The 17,634-nt window shown below is 40.0% G+C and overlaps 1 protein-coding gene across 1 annotated transcript in view; it reads left to right on the top strand.

The window, feature by feature from the left end:
* Window positions 1-10,081, top strand: part of LOC121646081 (pregnancy zone protein-like) — a gene marked incomplete at its 5' end in the record, with an annotated part of 34,073 nt that extends 23,992 nt beyond the window's left edge. Inside the window, 11 exon segments of the mRNA XM_041994961.1 lie at window positions 2,137-2,211; window positions 2,466-2,628; window positions 2,711-2,898; window positions 2,997-3,138; window positions 3,141-3,199; window positions 3,673-3,698; window positions 7,429-7,527; window positions 7,604-7,694; window positions 7,769-7,837; window positions 7,922-8,027; window positions 9,713-10,081. Of these exon segments, the coding sequence (XP_041850895.1) occupies window positions 2,137-2,211; window positions 2,466-2,628; window positions 2,711-2,898; window positions 2,997-3,138; window positions 3,141-3,199; window positions 3,673-3,698; window positions 7,429-7,527; window positions 7,604-7,694; window positions 7,769-7,837; window positions 7,922-8,027; window positions 9,713-9,768 (1,074 nt within the window).
* Window positions 10,082-17,634: the final 7,553 nt, after the last annotated feature.

Genomic DNA, 17,634 nt, shown 5'->3' with positions numbered 1-17,634 from the left:
AAGCTTTATTTCTGAGAATTTTCTGAAGTGTAATATTACACCCTGAACATACACATGCCCAAAATATGAGCAAAGGATGAGAAACACACATGCTCAACTTGACGATGGATTTTAGTTAAAATATGTCCATGTATCGTTTCGTTGCTTCTAACCACCAAACCCCTTCGTCCACACTGTCCCCATGATTCATCTATGAATGAATGAACTGCTTGTCTGTGTGCGGGCTGCACATCTGGTGGTGGGCGTGGCCAAAGTGCAGCAGCATTGCTGACTGACAGATTGCTCTCACAATAGGGAGAAATGTGCACTTTTAATGATGGACAATCAGCCCTTGAACATTTTCGTCTCGTCAACGAAATCTTGCAAATGTCTCGTAATGTTTTCGTCATCAGAGAGCCATTTTTTAGCTCGTCACGTCTCGTTATCATCATGATAAAATGGTTCAGCAACGAAATAAATTCGTGATCGTCATCGTTGACGAAAACAACACTGCTTCGTCGGTCTCCTGACTGGATTTAAATAAAACAATATTCCTAGGTTTTCCCGTTGCTATAACAGTCATTAAATAGATTAAAGGGGCAAGATTTCATTGCCACTGGGAATGTAAAAAGAGCCAACATTTTTGGCAAACTGTATGTGCTGAGGTTAGCGTGATAATTAAGCAGCAACTACAGCATAATCCAAAACTGTGTTTACTGGGATATATCCCCGAGTCAGTAAAATCACACAAGAGCACTACATGATTTGCTTATGTTGGGCCGAAAGGCTGTCATGGGTAGGAGAAGAACCTCCTTCAATATACTGGTGGAAGTCTCTGATATCAGACTATATTTCTCTGGAAAGATGAAGACTCTGCATGAACGATCAGAAGGACTTCTTTAAAATAAAGTTCGGCAAAGTGCTGGAATATCTGGGAACTCAGACTGCAACTACCTGAAATGGCAGATTTAATAAGGACTTTAGAGACCACTGCTATGGATGTGTGGCAGGAGATGCAGAAACTACTAAAACTGGAGTGAGAACTGTCCAATGTGTCATTAAAAACTGGAAGGTTAGTGGGGAACCATCGTTCAGAAACCATTGTGGTAGGCAAAACATACTGAATCGACAATGAACTAAACGTTTGGTGAAATTTTAAACAAAGAAAATGACAGAACTCAAGCTAAAAATAAGAACATTTCTACACACACAATGTGATGGGAATTCGAGGGATTGGGACTGAACAGCTGTGTAGCCATAAAAATATTTTTTTAAAAAAGTCAGGCTAACTGGAAAAAAAGGCTTCAGTTTGCTAGCGGGCATAAAGATTGGACTCTGGAATGATGGAAGAAGGTAACATGTTCTGATGAGTTTAGATTAACCCTGTTCCAGAGGGATGGGAGCATCAGGGTAAGAAAAGAGGCAAATAAAGTGATGCAGCCATCATGCCTAGTGTCAACTGTACAAGCCTGTCGGGGCAGTCTGTCATCTGGGGTTGCTACAGTTGGTCAGGTCTAGGTTCCAGTCTAGGCTCAGCTGACTACCTGAATATACTGAATAAGCAGTTTATTCTATCTTCCCTGATGGCATGGCCAAATTCCACGATAACAAAGCCAGGATTCTTGGGGCTCAGATTGTAAAAGAGTAGTACAGGGAGTGTGAAACATAATTTTCACACATGTACTGGCCACCACAGAGTCCAGAGCTGAACCCCACTTAGACTCTTTGGGATGTGCTGGAAAAGGCTTTGACCAGCAGTGGTTGGACTCTCCCATCAATAATACAAGATCTTGGAAAAAAATGAATGCAACACTGGCTAAAAATAAGTCTTGTAACATTGAAGAAGCTATTGAGACGATGCCACAGGGAATGCTGCTGGAAGTCCACCAAAATATTAGAGTGTGTGACTTCTTTTTGAGTGGTGAGTTTGTGAGTTTTGTTTCTTTGGCCAGACAGTGTATAAAGCGGCAGAAAACATGAGATGCATGAAATTTATATGTCACGATTTTTTCTCATCAATTCAACTTGATTCAGCAGCATAAATGCACCTGTAAGATTCTTCTTTTGCTGTTTTCTTTCATTTGTGAAAAAGAGAATACCACTATATTTGTGGTCTCTGTTCCTGTATAAAACAATGAATGTGTTCTGTCTCTGCAGGGTGGTGTGTCTGATGAAATAACACTGAGTGCCTACATCACTTCTGCCTTCTTGGAAATGAATATATCTACAGACGTAAGTATAATATAATAGCTTGGTATTTTTCCTTTTGTGTTGATCAAAACAAACAGGTCAATTAAAATACAAGAATAACTTGAAATGACAATTTCCTGATTAATTTTCCTTTTCATTTATCACCTGCCCCCATCCCCCTCCAAGCTGCATGCATTGTGAATTTGCAGCTGAGTGTAATAGCTTTTTATTTCCCCTGCCCCTGTGGCTGTGAACTTGGTGGACGCAGTGATTGAATAATTATTTTATCTGCTAAGGATGCTGTGGTGAATAAGAGCCTGATGTGCCTCAAAGAATCCATCAGTGGCCTCAGTAACACCTACACTTCAGCTCTGCTGGCGTACGTCTTCTCACTGGCAGGAGACATGGAGACCCGTGCTCACCTTCTGAAGCACCTTGACACAGTGGCTATAAAAGAAGGTTGGTGAATATCCCGGAAGAAATCATTCAGGCTCCATAACTATGACTAAATTACATTTGGTTCTTTATGAATGGTTTTCAGGAGATTCCATCCACTGGTCTCAGACAGCAACAGAAACATCTGACTCTTTGTCAGTGGAAATCAGTTCTTATGTACTGATGGCCAAACTCAGTGCCCCCTTCTCTGCTGAGGACCTGGGCTACACATCAAGTATTGTTAGGTGGCTGACTGGGCAGCAGAATCATTACGGAGGCTTCGCCTCCACTCAGGTACTGCAAGGCTTCAAATCTGTTGAATCTGTTCTCTGTGCGACTGAGAACACAGCAGTGTGACTCCATGTCAGTGATTTCATAACTGTGTGTTTTAGGACACGGTGGTGGCTCTTCAGGCTCTGGCTCTTTACTCCACTGTGGTGTTCAGTCCAGAGGGTTCGAGCATGGTGACTGTTTGGTCTCCTAGTGGTCAGCTGACATTTGATTTGAATCCAGTCAACAAACTTCTCTACCAGGAGGTGACGTAAGAGGAAAGTTCAGCCTGGAGGTGAAGGGCTCTGCATGTGTTTCAGTACAGGTCAGTGAACACTGAGGCGCATATTGGTTTTTTTTTGTGCACATGCATTTATCCAATCTACCTCATACTGAAGACAGTTTCAGACATCTGACAATTTTTTTGTTTATTTTTATCACTTATGAATACACGTATTTATGTGTAATACATAACAGAGCTTCTTCCCATAATCCAAAGACATGCATGTTAGATTTCTTGGTTACTCTCTGTGTTGGCCCTGCGATGGGCTGGTGACCTGTCCAGGATGTACCCTGCCTTTCACCTGCTAAATGCTGGGTTAGGCTCCAGCTTCCCCGCAACCCTTAATGGATGAAGCGGTATAGATGATGGATGGATAGGAAAACAAATCCTTAATAATCCAAATAAAACCTGTAATACTCATTATTAAAAACAACTTAGCAAGAAATTGGCTAAATTACCTGAAGTTGTGTGTGTCTGTGTGTGTGTGAATTAAAAGCTTTAAACATGTTTTCCAGATTTCTCAACATTACAACATCCCAACTTTTTGATGATGCACTCGGATCAGCTTTGGTGGTGATTTACTGTTGGCATCAGCAATGTTTTTGTTGCAGCTACAAAAGACCTGTGTGATGCTCTTCCTAATCTAATCTGAAATGTAAAAAGCCCTTTGCCACAATCTTCTTTCTTTACTTACATACAGTTATAATGTTGTGAAAGAAATCCTGTTTTCATGTTTTTTTGTAATAAAATAAATGAGCAATTATATAAAATGTTTAGTTAAATAAAATTAACAATCGTGAGTCTCTTAATTACCTATATTAAAGAGCTTTTGTTTCATTCTTTGGTAAAAGCGTTTTTCATATACACTGTAAAATCTATTTTAGTTGTCTTCTGGCTAAAATGTGTATGAAGTTGTGTACTTAACTCCACTGTATGTTGGTTGATATTTTAGAAAGAATTTGCATATAAAGTCTACATTGATGCTTTTGAAGAAACATTTTGTTTGCAGATGGAACTTCTATTGAAAATCACTAATTGTACCTCAGTTAAAGTTTGAAATGTTCATTTGTAATTCCAAGTTATGTTACTTTGTACTCATACACTTAATATAGAGAAATTATTTTTTGTCTAGTCACTAGTAAATTTACTGAAAAAAAAATAATTTGACTGTTTCTTTTAAAAAAAAAAAAAAAAAAAAAAGTGTTTCAACACACGCTGATAGGTCTTATTAACCCCCACATGTCCCGACTACTGATCATCGTGGGCCAAATGTAATACCTGCTGCCTATATGGGGCAGGTATCACTATTTGAGTCTCCACGTTCCAGTCTGTCTCCGCAAGCACAACCGGACGCCAACATCGCAACAATAATCCACCATCTACATAAAAGGCGCTACGTTCGCCACTCCGTTTTTCAGCACTCACCACCTTCTCGAAGCATATGCGTAGTGTAGGATCCTTCTCCTGCGCCTTACTCAGCATTGCACGGGTCACTGACAGCCAGGAGTCAGCAGAGTCTGGCAGAGAATCCTGAGCTTTTACATCAGGAGCCTCTGTCCCCTTTTCTGCGTTCTCCTGCTGTTCTTCATCTGTAAAGGATGAGAGCAGAAAGCTGTCAGACAGATCAATCCCGTCCTGTATTTCTGTCTTATTTTGGCGGGCCTGGGCCCTAGTTACCACACAAGTAGGAGAACTTTGCGTTTCCGTGGGATGATCCAGCACTTCCAGGGATGGAGTTACTCTACCCCCAGCGATATCATTTCCTAGAAGCAGAGATATGTTGTCAATGGGTAACTCACGACATACAGCCACAGGAAATCGACCCGAGATTAGGTTTGTTTTTAGATGCACATAATGCACAGGACAAGGTGCGTATCCCATCTCAACTCCCCGCAATATAACACTGTAGCCCGCATAAGTTTTTTCTGAGAAGGCCAGTGTATTTGCTAAGATCAGGGTTTGAGATGCACCTGTATCACGCAGTACAAGAATCTTCCGCTCCTCAGAGGCAGAGTCAGTTAAAGACACGGTTCCAGGCATTGTAAATGGCTGGAAACATGGATCCAGGGAGCGATCAACCTTTTTCGCTTTACCTGTACACTTCAAAAATCCCACTCCTTTCTCAGTAGGAGATGGAGTTGAAGAATTATTTCTTTTCTTCAATTTTAAAACACGCACTGATCAAATGACCTGGCTGATGACAGTAAAAACAGAGTCTTTCATCAGAGCTTCTGTTTTTAGCCGTTCCCAATATGGGTTTTACATCAGCTTTGGCCACAGGCTGAAATACAGTCTTATGAGTTAAAATATACTCGTCTGCTAAGACTGCGGCGGAAGACAACTCTGTCACTTTCTGTTCATTTAGATGAACCACCAATTTTTCTGGAAGCTGCTTTTTAAATTCTTCCAGCAACATCAGTTCTCTAAGAGCTTTAAAGGTAGTAACCCCACAACAAGAACACCATTTATCCAGTAAGGTACTCTTTTCTCGGGCAAATTCCACGTATGTGTGGGTTGCGTCTTTTCTATGGGTTCTAAACCTCTGACGGTAGGCTTCAGGCACAAGCTCATAAGCTTTTAATACCGTGGCCTTTACAGTGTCATAATTCTGACTGTCCAACAGAGGGAGCGCAGCAACCACCTCCTGCGCTTTTCCTGTGAGTCTGCACTGAATGAGGAGGGACCAACACTCCTGAGGCCACTTTAATGCAATTGCCATGCGTTCAAACGCAGCGAAATAACAATCCACCTCAGATTCCTTGAAAACTGGTACAAATGGAATAAATTTGGAAATGTCTAAAGGGATAGAGGAGGGAGCAGTACTCGGGGACCCGAACAGGTCACCAGAGACTTGCTTACCTGTGGCTTTTACCTGAGCTTCCAGCTCCAACTGGCGCAGGCGCACTGCTTTTTCAGCTTCTATTTCCATTCTTTTTATTTCCAGGCGCATTTGTCGCTCTTGGGCCTTTTCCTCTGCCTCCAGATGTAATCTGGCAAGCCGCAACCTCAGCCGAGCATCTAGCGGAGAGGTGCTAGCTTCGGAGAGCAAGGGATCAAAACGAGGAAGAGTGACAGGTGTAGCAGGCCTGTCACCAGCCTCTGAAACTTCTCCAGGGATTTCCGACCCAAGCAGCTCATCCTGCTCAGTTTTGCCAGAACCTATCCCCGAGGGACCCGCTTTTTCAGGCGACGCCACCGGAACACTGTCCGTCTCAATAGCAGCCATTTCTGCCACACACAGTACCCGCCTGTCAACCAGACCAGCCACCACCAACGCCCTCATATCCTTTTTCCTAATTTGTTTTGATAAAGGAATCTCATAAAAGTCGGCTAGCACGGCCAAGTCGTCCTTACGACAGAGGTCGATTTACTCCAGAGTGGGGTTCTCACGGAACCCCTCCAGGCTAAATCGGACCATCATTAACGTCACAACCGCACTCAGCACAGATAACAGCAACAGCCTAGGAAGTTTAAACCAAATATGACTCTATTTTATCTTTAAATAAGGAAAGACGAGCCCCCATTGTGTTACGGACCCCTTCTGGTCTAGGGGTGGAAGGGGTTGAGTAACACAACAAGCCGGTGTTAAGTTAAAAAATAACAATTTATTTACAAAAAATGTTCAATAGTTACAAAACTTAAAGTGTCCTTTTCAGGTTGAATATAACAATAACAAACAAAAGGTGACCTATAAAAGGAAAACGCACGCTAACCGGCGGCAAATTATAACTCGCTTACAAAAAACACAAAGGAAACTTAACCAAACAAGAAACTATAGAGTCAAACAAAAATCCATATAACTTAACAAACAATCCTAAATAACAAAAGGAGGGGAGTTTCTCCTAATGAGAAGACTCCCAAACAATCAATCACTATAATCACTGAAATTGCAATCCGTCTGTTGAACAGTCCAGTCAGAATACTAAAGGTCCAAGAGCCACCAAGTGTCCTCAGACACATAAACCATACAAACAGCTCAAAGAAACCACACAATGTACAAACTATTCAGAGAACCCAACACAAGGCGAACTGTGTCCTAGTGACACAGCTGCCTGAATAATGACAGGTCCTCCTATTTAAGGGAGAGGCATCACTCAATGATTTCCAGCTGGGATGAGTGGGAGCGGTAGCGACCAATCGGTGAGGCGGAGGGGAGGGACTGCAGCTTCTGGTCCACAGCCAATCCCGAGGCAGCACTGGCCCAGCAGCATTTGCATATCCATGTCTGGAGTGACAGGCCGGAGGCCAATCCAAAAGGCCAGGGGCCGTAACACCCCTGATATCACCACTCTGAGTGTGAAGGGGGAACCAGAGGCCGACTGTACCAGCAAGTCTCACAGACCCAGACTCACTCTGAAGCTTCAGTCTCTGTATGTAATCAGAAAGATTCCTGTTCCTGTGATAAAACTGTAATTCTGGACAGTGATCCTATGTTTGCACTAACAGATACAGTGGAAAGGAGAGCAGTACAAACATGGTGATCTTGGACATCAAAAGTTTGTCTGGATTTGTTCCAGACCCAGAGTCTCTGAAGCAAGTAGGTCATGTCAATTGTAACGCTTGTTGTCAAAGTAATATTGATTGAAAGCCAACTGAATGTTGTTCTTGCAGCTCAAAAGTGCTCAATTGGTGGATCGTGTGGAACAAAAGGAGGATCATGTTCTGGTGTATTTACAGGAGGTGAGAGGAATTCACAGCAGCAAAAGTGTAGATGATGATCTCCATATTTGTAGCTGACGGTGTCGCCTGTTCTTCTACCAACAGTTAACGACTGGAACAGCCTTCAACCACAGTTTAGAACTGGTACAGGAACTCCCAGTGCAGAACCTGAAGCCAGTCGTGGTCAAGATCTATGACTATTACCAGCCAAGTAAAAGCTTGAATTCCTTTACAGAGAGAACAGGACACACAGACACACTTTGGGCCTTTGTGGAGCTTTTTAATCACACAAAATAATAATAGAGCTGAGGTGGTGAGGTGGTGAGCACCACAGCCTAACAGCAAGAAAGTCCCTGGTTCTCCCTGTGTATGCATGGGTTCTCTCTGGGTAATCCAGCTTCTTCCCACCATCTAAAGATATATATGTAAGGTTAATTACTCACCCTAAACTCTCCCTAGGAGTGAATGTTTGTTGGTTGTTTGTGTTGGTCCTGCAATAGACTGCTGTAACCTGCCTCTCACCTGCTAGTTGCTGGGATAGGCTTCAGCCCCCTGTGACCCTGAATTTTAAAAAGTGGTACAGAAAAATAATAAAAAATATCATGAAAATTTGTATCATTTAGTATTTTGGACATTTTCCAATGATACTGAAACAGCTGAAGGAATGTGGTCGAGTTTTTGACGCTTTCCTCCAAGATAAAAGAATAAAAAATAAAAACCTTTTCACACAGTGCACTTAAGTAATGCACTGCTGCAATTTTACTATCAAATTTAAACTTCACTTTTCTGAGAAGGGTTGTGTATAGTATTTACCAGTATTCAATCATTGTTCAGTATCTGGGCTTCTTGGAGGTTCTGGGTAGTGACTTGGTGGGGTGTTGTATGCTATCTAGGATTGTAAATTATGGACACCATGTTACAACTTGAGGTGGTCAACAGTGCACCTGGTGCTGCCAGGTATCATCTTTGACCCAAGGTTTGTGACCAATTTCTGGCTGTATCAGCAGTTCTGGACCTGTAAACGCCCATTTATGCTCGATGCAGAAGACGGATACACAGATGGATGGACACTTTTGTCCGTCTCCTGCGTTGTTTAAGTGCATAAATTTGGTCCATTTTTGGAGGCCTTGCAGATCCTTCACTGGACACAGCAAATGGAGCAATGCCATCAGAAACTGTGAGGACAGTGTTGAGCAGTATATGTAGAAATGTAGAGACTGTGGGAGCTTTTGAAGAAAGGCTTTGTGAGTATGATGGGCGTGTTGGGTGATTGCAACATATAGTGGTGGATGGCAACGTAAAAGACGCATGGAAATATGGCGCGATGTATAAAAACGTTTTAAATGGACATACCTATTCACATACATGAGGGAGCACAAATGGGCCTTAAGTCTTGGACTTTTGGGTTAGGGCTATGAACAGATCACCACATGGTGAGTCAGGTCTGGTAGTGGAAGATATTGCCATGCAAAATAAATAAAAAGGTGTTCTATTTTGATTATTCCTTTATTGCCCATATTTTAAACCCCTTTTCCATCTAAAGATGTATAAAAAGATGATTACCCCATATTGAAGTGTACTGTGATAATGGCTTATCTATATATCATTTTTTAAATTTGGATGCTTATGACGAATAACAAATTGCATTGAAGGATTCAACATTTTTAAAGAGAAATTTAAGAAAAATATCACATTTATAATCAAAACCTGAATATGAGATCATTTAATCTGTTCATTGGGCAGCAATGCGAACAGTTTTTACTCTGGATATTCTACATTGTGATGACTTTAACTATTGTTACTATCTATAAAAACTACAAAATACATTCAACTGTTTTTAAGTTTTTTCACATGTTGTTTTTGTCTTGTGATTTCTGTTTTTCTTCTTCCTTTTAGGTGATCAGGCTGAGATTGAATACATCTACCCTTGTGCAGCAGGCAGTAGTCTGTGATGGGACTGAGCAACACACTGAAATAGTTCTAGTTCTTTTTCACTATCAGAAATTTGAGATATATTAGATGATTCATTGGTGGAACTGATTCTGTACAGTACAAGTGCAAACTTGCTAATAAAATAACATATTTTAAACTGAAAAAAGTTTCAAACGGTTTGTAAAAAGTATTATTTGGTGTAACATCATATGTATGAATATGACTAGCATCGGGGGGAAAGTAAGCCGGTTCGGGCTGGTACTGTGTACCACTAAAACATTCACTGGCGGTATGCAGTACCAGGAAGATGGGAGAGTGGCTGCCTGCTATAAAGGCCTTGCACTTCCTCTCTGACCTGCAGGTCCATCCCACATCTTATGGATTTTTTAAAGGACAGGCGTCAACAGGTTCTTTTTAATGGTTTTGAATCTCTAACACTAGTTTTTAACACAGGACTGCCTCAGGGCTGCGTTTTGCCTCCTGTCCTCTTTTCTGCCGACACCAACATCACCTGCAGCAGAGAAGGAACACAACTTTTTAAGTGCGTGGATGACATGGCCCTGGTGGCCCACCTGACCGACACCCAGGCTCTGTTTAAGTATCAGCAGACAGTCAGCAGTTTGGTCCAAACCTTCTCTGACATGTACCTGGAGCTCAGTATTGTCAAGACCAAGGAGCTGTGCTGTGGGGGCAGAGACAGCTCTCCACCTCTGTTTACACCCATCAGCATCCATGGCCAACAGGTGGAGCAGGTTACAGTTTTTAAATATCTAGGAACTGAAATTGACGCATGTCCTTCAGACAGCACGCTGATACAGCCTACGAAAAAGCCCAGCAGCGTCTCCATTTACTCAGGAAACTTTGGGCTTTCTGTGTCAGTAAAGACATTTTAACTGTGGTGTACAAATCACTGATGGAGTCTGTACTCACCTTAAATATTACCTCCTGGTTCAGCCATCTCACTATTAAACACAAAACAAAACTCAACCGTGCAATCAGTCAGTAAAATAGCCAGTAAAATAATCAAGTCATCCCAAACAGCTCTGTCTAAACTGTACAGCCGCTCTGTGGCCAGGAAAGCCACCATGATCACAGAGGACCCCTCCACCCACTTTACACCTCCTTTCAGCTGCTACCATCAGGGAGACGTTACAAAGAAAAACATCTACAAAAATCCTTCATTCCCTCTGCCATAACTATTCTGAATAATGTTAAATAGGCACAACTCATATGTTGCTCTTTCTTCACTTATCTTACCATTCTGTTGGTAATCTATCTATCTATTTATCTATCTATCTATCTATCTTAGATTGAGGTTGTACATTCTTCATGGTTGTAATGTGTGTGATATTGGTCATTGTCTGCACATTTTTTTCTGTCTTGTGTCTAATTGTGATTGCTTTATGTCTCTTTGTGGTTTCTTTGTGGCTCAGTTTTAGTAACTTTTCATCTCTGCTTCTTTTGTGCTACATTTTGGTTATGTGTGTCTCTTTACAGTCACGATGCATCGGCCATTATCGTTTCACATGGGTCCTCTTGTCATATGCCTTGCTGAATCTATTCTTTGATTTGATTAGATCTTTATGGTAATTAAACATGCTATGTGTATTATGTTTGTCTTCTTCTGGAACATATAGTTTTACATTTTTGGGAGAACACCACAGACCCTCTGACTTGTTAGTCTGAATTTATTCCCATGCATGTGGCATGTTAAATGATCTGTCTATACATGTGTCTGCTATTCTGAATTTATCAGTTTAAGCACATTATATTCTTATGACACTTTGACTTGTATGAATAAATACATCAACTCCTAACAACATCAGAATCCTTTATTAATCCCGGAGGAAATTGTGTGCACAGTCACTCCATACCAAATAAAGAAAAGATAAGATATAGATAAAAAAAATCACAATTAAAATAATCCATAAAATTCCAAATTAGTTACAATATCTATATAAACAGATACAGGATAAATCCTGCCAGTGAGTAATATGTACAGTATTATCAATATGATAAACAGTAAACATGTAAATGTACTGCAAAATGTAAATGTATAACAGTGGATGTTGTTGCTCTATGGAGGAGTTTTACAGTTTGAAGGTAAGAAGGATTTCCTGTGTCTATCACGGTTCAGCAGATTGGACCCACAAAATGTCAGAGACCTCAGTATCGGATGAATAAGATTTTATTGTACATAAGAAGGTGTCTCAGGGTTGTTGAATCTGGCAGTTGGCTCGTCTGTGGACGTGGGAGAACGGAGGAGAGAACTGAGTAACTGTAGGGCAATGTTTCAGGTATATTACTGACGTAGCGGCAGGAGTGAAGTGATCCAGATCTAGAATCTCCACCAGGAGGCTGCGAGCACAGCTGAACCAGAGGCACTGAAAGATGGACTGAAGGGTTAATTGTGTCAGGTTAATATGATTCAGGCAGAGAACTCCAAGAGGTCCGGAATATCTTCCCAATCCTCCAAGAGGGAAGTAAACAGGGTCCAGAATTCAATTCCAAGCCTTTAAAACAATCCGAAAGTCAAAGTTCCAGAGAGCCGCACAGAAATTGAGCTACAGAATTTTGAGATCTGATGTAAACAGTTGAAAGCCACTGGTGCCAGGTCCGAGTAAATTAGTTGCTCATCTTCCTCATTCTGGCTCGTAGAGAGCTGTTCCCTGCCTGTCTCACGCTTCCCTAGAGGGAGCCACACTCTGGGCTGGGCCTCCCTCTGTTCTTCAGTATTTGCCCTAATGATTGTGGGTCACAAATCCTCTGAATCTTTATCAATAATATGGACATAAAAACACAATTAAGTGTTGAAGGGATGAGAAGAAATCTTATTTCATTTTACTTCATAACATTCTGCAGCAATTGCAGTTTTCTGAAGTAGTGGTTAAATGTTAGATACATTTTTCATATAAAACACAAACATCTATCATGTTCCCATGACTATGATTTAATTATGTCCTTTCCATGCACTTCTAACTAGGAGTCATGCCTGAAGGGATTCAGGATTATACACTAAGCATTACTATACTACATCTCATATAGACCAGCCGATAGAGCATAATAGACCAGCAGTGTTTCAGAACAATTAATGAAGAGTGTCAACTTCGGTTGATGAGAAAACACGTCACTGAGGTTTTTAATTGTGGTTTAATAGATAGTATTCAAGGAACTTACTTGTTTCAGGCTGAGATTTCGTGGTCTCAGTGGTCTGTGTTTCGCTGGTGCCTGGAATGCTAGATGTGGCCACATCACCTGCATCAGCCACATCAGTGGCATTCAATTCAACTTGCAATAATGATTAAAATGGTTTCATAGGGATGAAATGTTATTGGGACTTCTATGTCTTTTCATTATAGTCTAGTAAATTTTCTCAGATGGTTATAAGCTGAAATTATTCATTCCAAAATGACTAACTTGCTTCAGGCTGCGTGCCCCTGGACTCTGTCATCTGCGTTACACTGGTGCCGTGAATGCCTGATGCTTCCCAGGATGTCGCTTCACTTTCACCTGTATTCAAGCATATTGTACAGACGTGGACAAAATTCTTGGTATCCTTCGGTTAATGAAAGAAAAACTCAGAATGATCACAGAAATAACTTGAATCTGACAAAAGTAATTCTAAGAAATTTAACAGATGAAAGTCAGACATTGCTTTTCAACCATGCTTCAAATTAATTATTTTAAAAAATAAACTCATGAAACAGGCCTGGACAAAAATGATGGTATCCTTAACTTAATATTTTGTTGCACAGCCTTTTGAGGCAACCACTGCAATCAAACGATTCCTGTAACTGTTAGTGAGACTTCTGCACCTCTCAGCAGGTATTTTGATCCATTTCTCATAAGCAAACTGCTCCAGTTGTCTCAGGTTTGAAGGGAGCCTTTTCCAGACGACATGTTTCAGCTCCTTCCAAAGATGCTCAATAGGTTTTAGTTCAGGGCTCATAGAAGCCACTTTAGAATAGTCCATGTTTTCCTCTTAGCTATTCTTGGTGTTTTTAGCTGTGTTTTGGGTCTTTGTCCTGTTGTAAGACCCATGACCTGCGACTAAAAACAAGCTTTCTGACACTGGCCAGCACATTTCTCTCTAGAATCCCTTGATAGTCTTGAGATTTCATTGTACCTGCACAGATTCAAGACACCCTGTGCCAGATGCAGCAAAGCAGCCCAGAACATAACAGAGCCTCCTTCATGCTCCACAGGGACGGTGTTCTTTCTTCATATGCTTCATTTTTCCATCTGTAAACATAGAGCTGATGTGTCTTGGCAAAAAGTTCCATTTTTGTCTCATCTGTCCATAGGACATTCTCCCAGAGTCTTTGTGGCTTGTCCACATGTAGTTTGGCTTTTTTATGATTTGTTTTCAACAATGGTGTCCTCCTTGGTCGTCTCCCATTAAGTCCACTTTGATTCAAACAATGACGGATGGTGCGATCTGACACTGATGTTCCTTGAGCCTGAAGTTCACCTTTAATCTCTTTAGAAGTTTTTCTGGGCTCTTTTGTTACCGTTCGTATTATCCGTCTCTTTGATTTGTCATCAGTTTTCCTCCTGCGACCACGTCCAGGCAGGTTGGCTACAGTCCCATGGATCTTAAATTTCTGAATAATATGTGCAACTGTAGACACAGGAACATCAAGCTGCTTGGAGATGGTCTTATAGCCTTTACCTTTAACATGCTCGTCTATAATTTTCTTTCTAATCTCCTGAGACAACTCTTTCCTTTGCTTCCTCTGGTCCATGTTGAGTGTGGTACACACCATGTCACCAAACAGCACAGTGACTACCTGTAGCCTATATATAGGCCCACTGACTGATTACAAGATTGTAGACACCTGTGATGCTAATTAGTGGACACATTTTTATTTATTATTACTTTCGTCAGAATCAAGTTTTTTTGGTGAACATTGTGAGTTTTTCTTTCATTAACCGAAGGGTATCAACAATTTTGTCCATGTCTATATATATATATATATATATATACATATATATATATAATAATAATAATAATAATAATTATTATTATTATTATTATTATTTTGCATTAACAGTGGTTCTGTCTACTTCCTGGGTCCGTTCCCTTTCCTGCATCATGACAAGACGATAACACTGATTATGAAGTGAATTTACTTTATCATGCATGGTCAGAAATGTTGAAACTAAGACAGTTTATAGTCTTATAGTGTAGGTGATGTGCTTAGTAAATGATTTTGAGGCTTTAAAATGCAGTTTTGTTTTGCTTACAAGTAGATGAAGATGTCGGGTGGTCAGGTCGCCACGTCTCCTTGACACATGACAAAGAATCTGACTTTATAAGTGTCTTTGGGCTTTGGAGGGGTCACATCAGACATATCTTTGTTTTGTTTTTGCTTGGACATGTAAAGATTCTAAAGATTGATAGAGTAGTAGGAGAAGAGATAAGAAAAGTTGTTTTTTTAATCTTGGTTACAATACAATGAAATATATATATATATATATATATATATATATATATATATATATTTTAAACCAAGGAAGGTGTGAAGTTAATATGGGTGGGTTCAGATTAGCATTTTCATAGATCCATGTTCACTAAATTATGACAAAAGTGTAGTAATATCCAAGCCATTTTCAGGCATTAACATATTGTTTTTGTTCTTGTTTAGTTGGTTTGCTTACTTTCTTTTCTATGACAGGAAAAGCACAATGTTCTGTTTGAGGAGCACATAAGTTCTTACGGGATCAATAGTTTTTGGAGACACTAAGATTAAAACTGATAAACTCATCCAGTCAAGGGTTTTTTTTTTACTGAGGACATCCATTCATCCATTGTCTTATCTAGGAAAGCAACCAATGGACACCAAGACAGCTGAACTTGGCGCATCCACTGTTAGTCTACACTGAAACCAGCCTTGGTGAGTTGTGTTTCAGATGCATAAAATATCAGTAGGCAGAGGTTGGTGTTGGACATTTGGATTATTTGATCTGTTTTGATATTCCATCCTCCAAATCAAGAATCCTTTTGATTTTAAACCAAATCAGCATTGTTGTTACCAAAGTTTTACATCCCTGCTTCGGTGGAAAAGTTAATAACACTTAATTTAATTTCTTGAGTTAACAATTATACTATTACTGAAAAAAGAAGAAGAAGATGAAGAAAATGACACTATCCAATGTATCACTACTACTAAGACCATAAGAGAGCAGTGGCTTTAACAGCTTTCATGATGAGCTTGCAGTGATGCACAAAGTTTGACAAATAGGATTACAGTGCACCCTGGTGGGGAAAATAGGCTTTTTTTTAATCAGTCTAATCAGCACATGTTTAGTTGTAGTTGAGAAAATTCCTCTCGGTTTTTGAGCTAAGACATTTAGAATGATGTTATGTCTGCATAACTAATTATTGCATTGTATTTATGTATTTATTAATTTACTTTCAAGCTTTAAGTTAAAAATAGGTTCAGTGTCAGGGGCAAAAATGACAATGCATTTCAATAAGTCTAAGAAAAAAGAAGAAAAACACAGAGGGAAAACTTATTTAAATTATAGGGGTTTAAATTAGTATCTTTGATTACATGTAGAGATGTAAGACTCTTACTGCAGTGAAGATATTTAAGCTGCTCTGAACAATTTAAAAAATGGAAAATTCAGCATGTGAAGATTCAGATTTTTGGGCTCAGGTTAGAATCTTTTTGTTTTTATAATGAGTGGTGCACTTAATGGTCAGAAGTTAGTTTGGATGTTAAGATACTGCATATACTCAATAAGTCTGCTGTGGAGAGTCCAATTTCCATTGTAACTATTTGTTGGGGCAGCAGCATCACAGATAGTTATTCAAACACACTTGAACAAGCTGGAGAGCTGGCTCTGTGCTGTGGTCCTACAACCCATAGAGCTGACTGCGAGAAAGTTGCACACACTGCTGAACATAATGGACAACACTTGATATAATCTGCATAACACCAGAATGTTTTTAGCCAAAGGTTTCTTCAGCAGCAATAAAGACAAGCATATTAACTTTATTTGTTAATTGTCCTCTTATGTATCCTAATTAAAATCTTTGTCATTGTATGGGAATAACAAAATTTTCTTCCCAAGATTACCAAATTAGTATTTCGTTTTAATGTATGAATGAATTTACACATGATCATTAATAAAACACGTTACTGGAGCAGCTTTTAATATTTCTGCTCCTCCGAGAGTAATTTGTATTAGGCAAACATCAAGATGAGAGGCTATATATTGCTTTATATAATGCAAACGTTATCAGCTGACACCAAACTTTTATTGCAAATGTACAAAATAAATAACAAAAACGGGGCACTTTGTACATTTCAATATCTAACTCAAAATTATTAACCAAGATAGCGTGCGTCTGTCACCAACCCAAACGTGTTGCCATGACGTCAAAAGAAGTCATGGCAACACATTCGATCAAAAGAAACGTTTACTCCTTTGTGACGTGTCCCGTGTTTTCTATAAATACTTTCGGGACTTTACGATTTTATTCAAAATGTTTCAAATAGCCGTTAAGAAGCACCTGAGAAAACTCCATCTTTCAATGAAGTCAATTTCATTCAAAATGCTCCGATTGTTCAGAGTAGACATAAAGAAACATCTACTCCATCTAGCGACCAAGTCAACACCGAAGTTTGACTACGTGGGACAAGAGTACCACCTCCACTGCACAGGGCAAAGTCACTTCCCTGAGGTCCGTTTGTTCGTTGCTGGCCTCACTACAAAAATTCTGGAAAGTTGTGGTTATTTGACAAAACCAATGGAAGAAGAGCAACTGGTATTGGCGCACAAAATCATAATAAGAACGCTAACTGAAATCGATGAAACGTACGAAGCAGACGTGAGAAAGTTCCAGTATGTTTACGAAGGTATCATAGAAATTCTAG

Source organism: Melanotaenia boesemani, chromosome 9, assembly GCF_017639745.1.
Source record: "Melanotaenia boesemani isolate fMelBoe1 chromosome 9, fMelBoe1.pri, whole genome shotgun sequence".
In the NCBI taxonomy this organism is placed as follows: domain Eukaryota; kingdom Metazoa; phylum Chordata; class Actinopteri; order Atheriniformes; family Melanotaeniidae; genus Melanotaenia; species Melanotaenia boesemani.
Note: the sequence above shows the minus strand (reverse complement) of the source record. Positions and strands in the feature narration are given on the sequence as shown.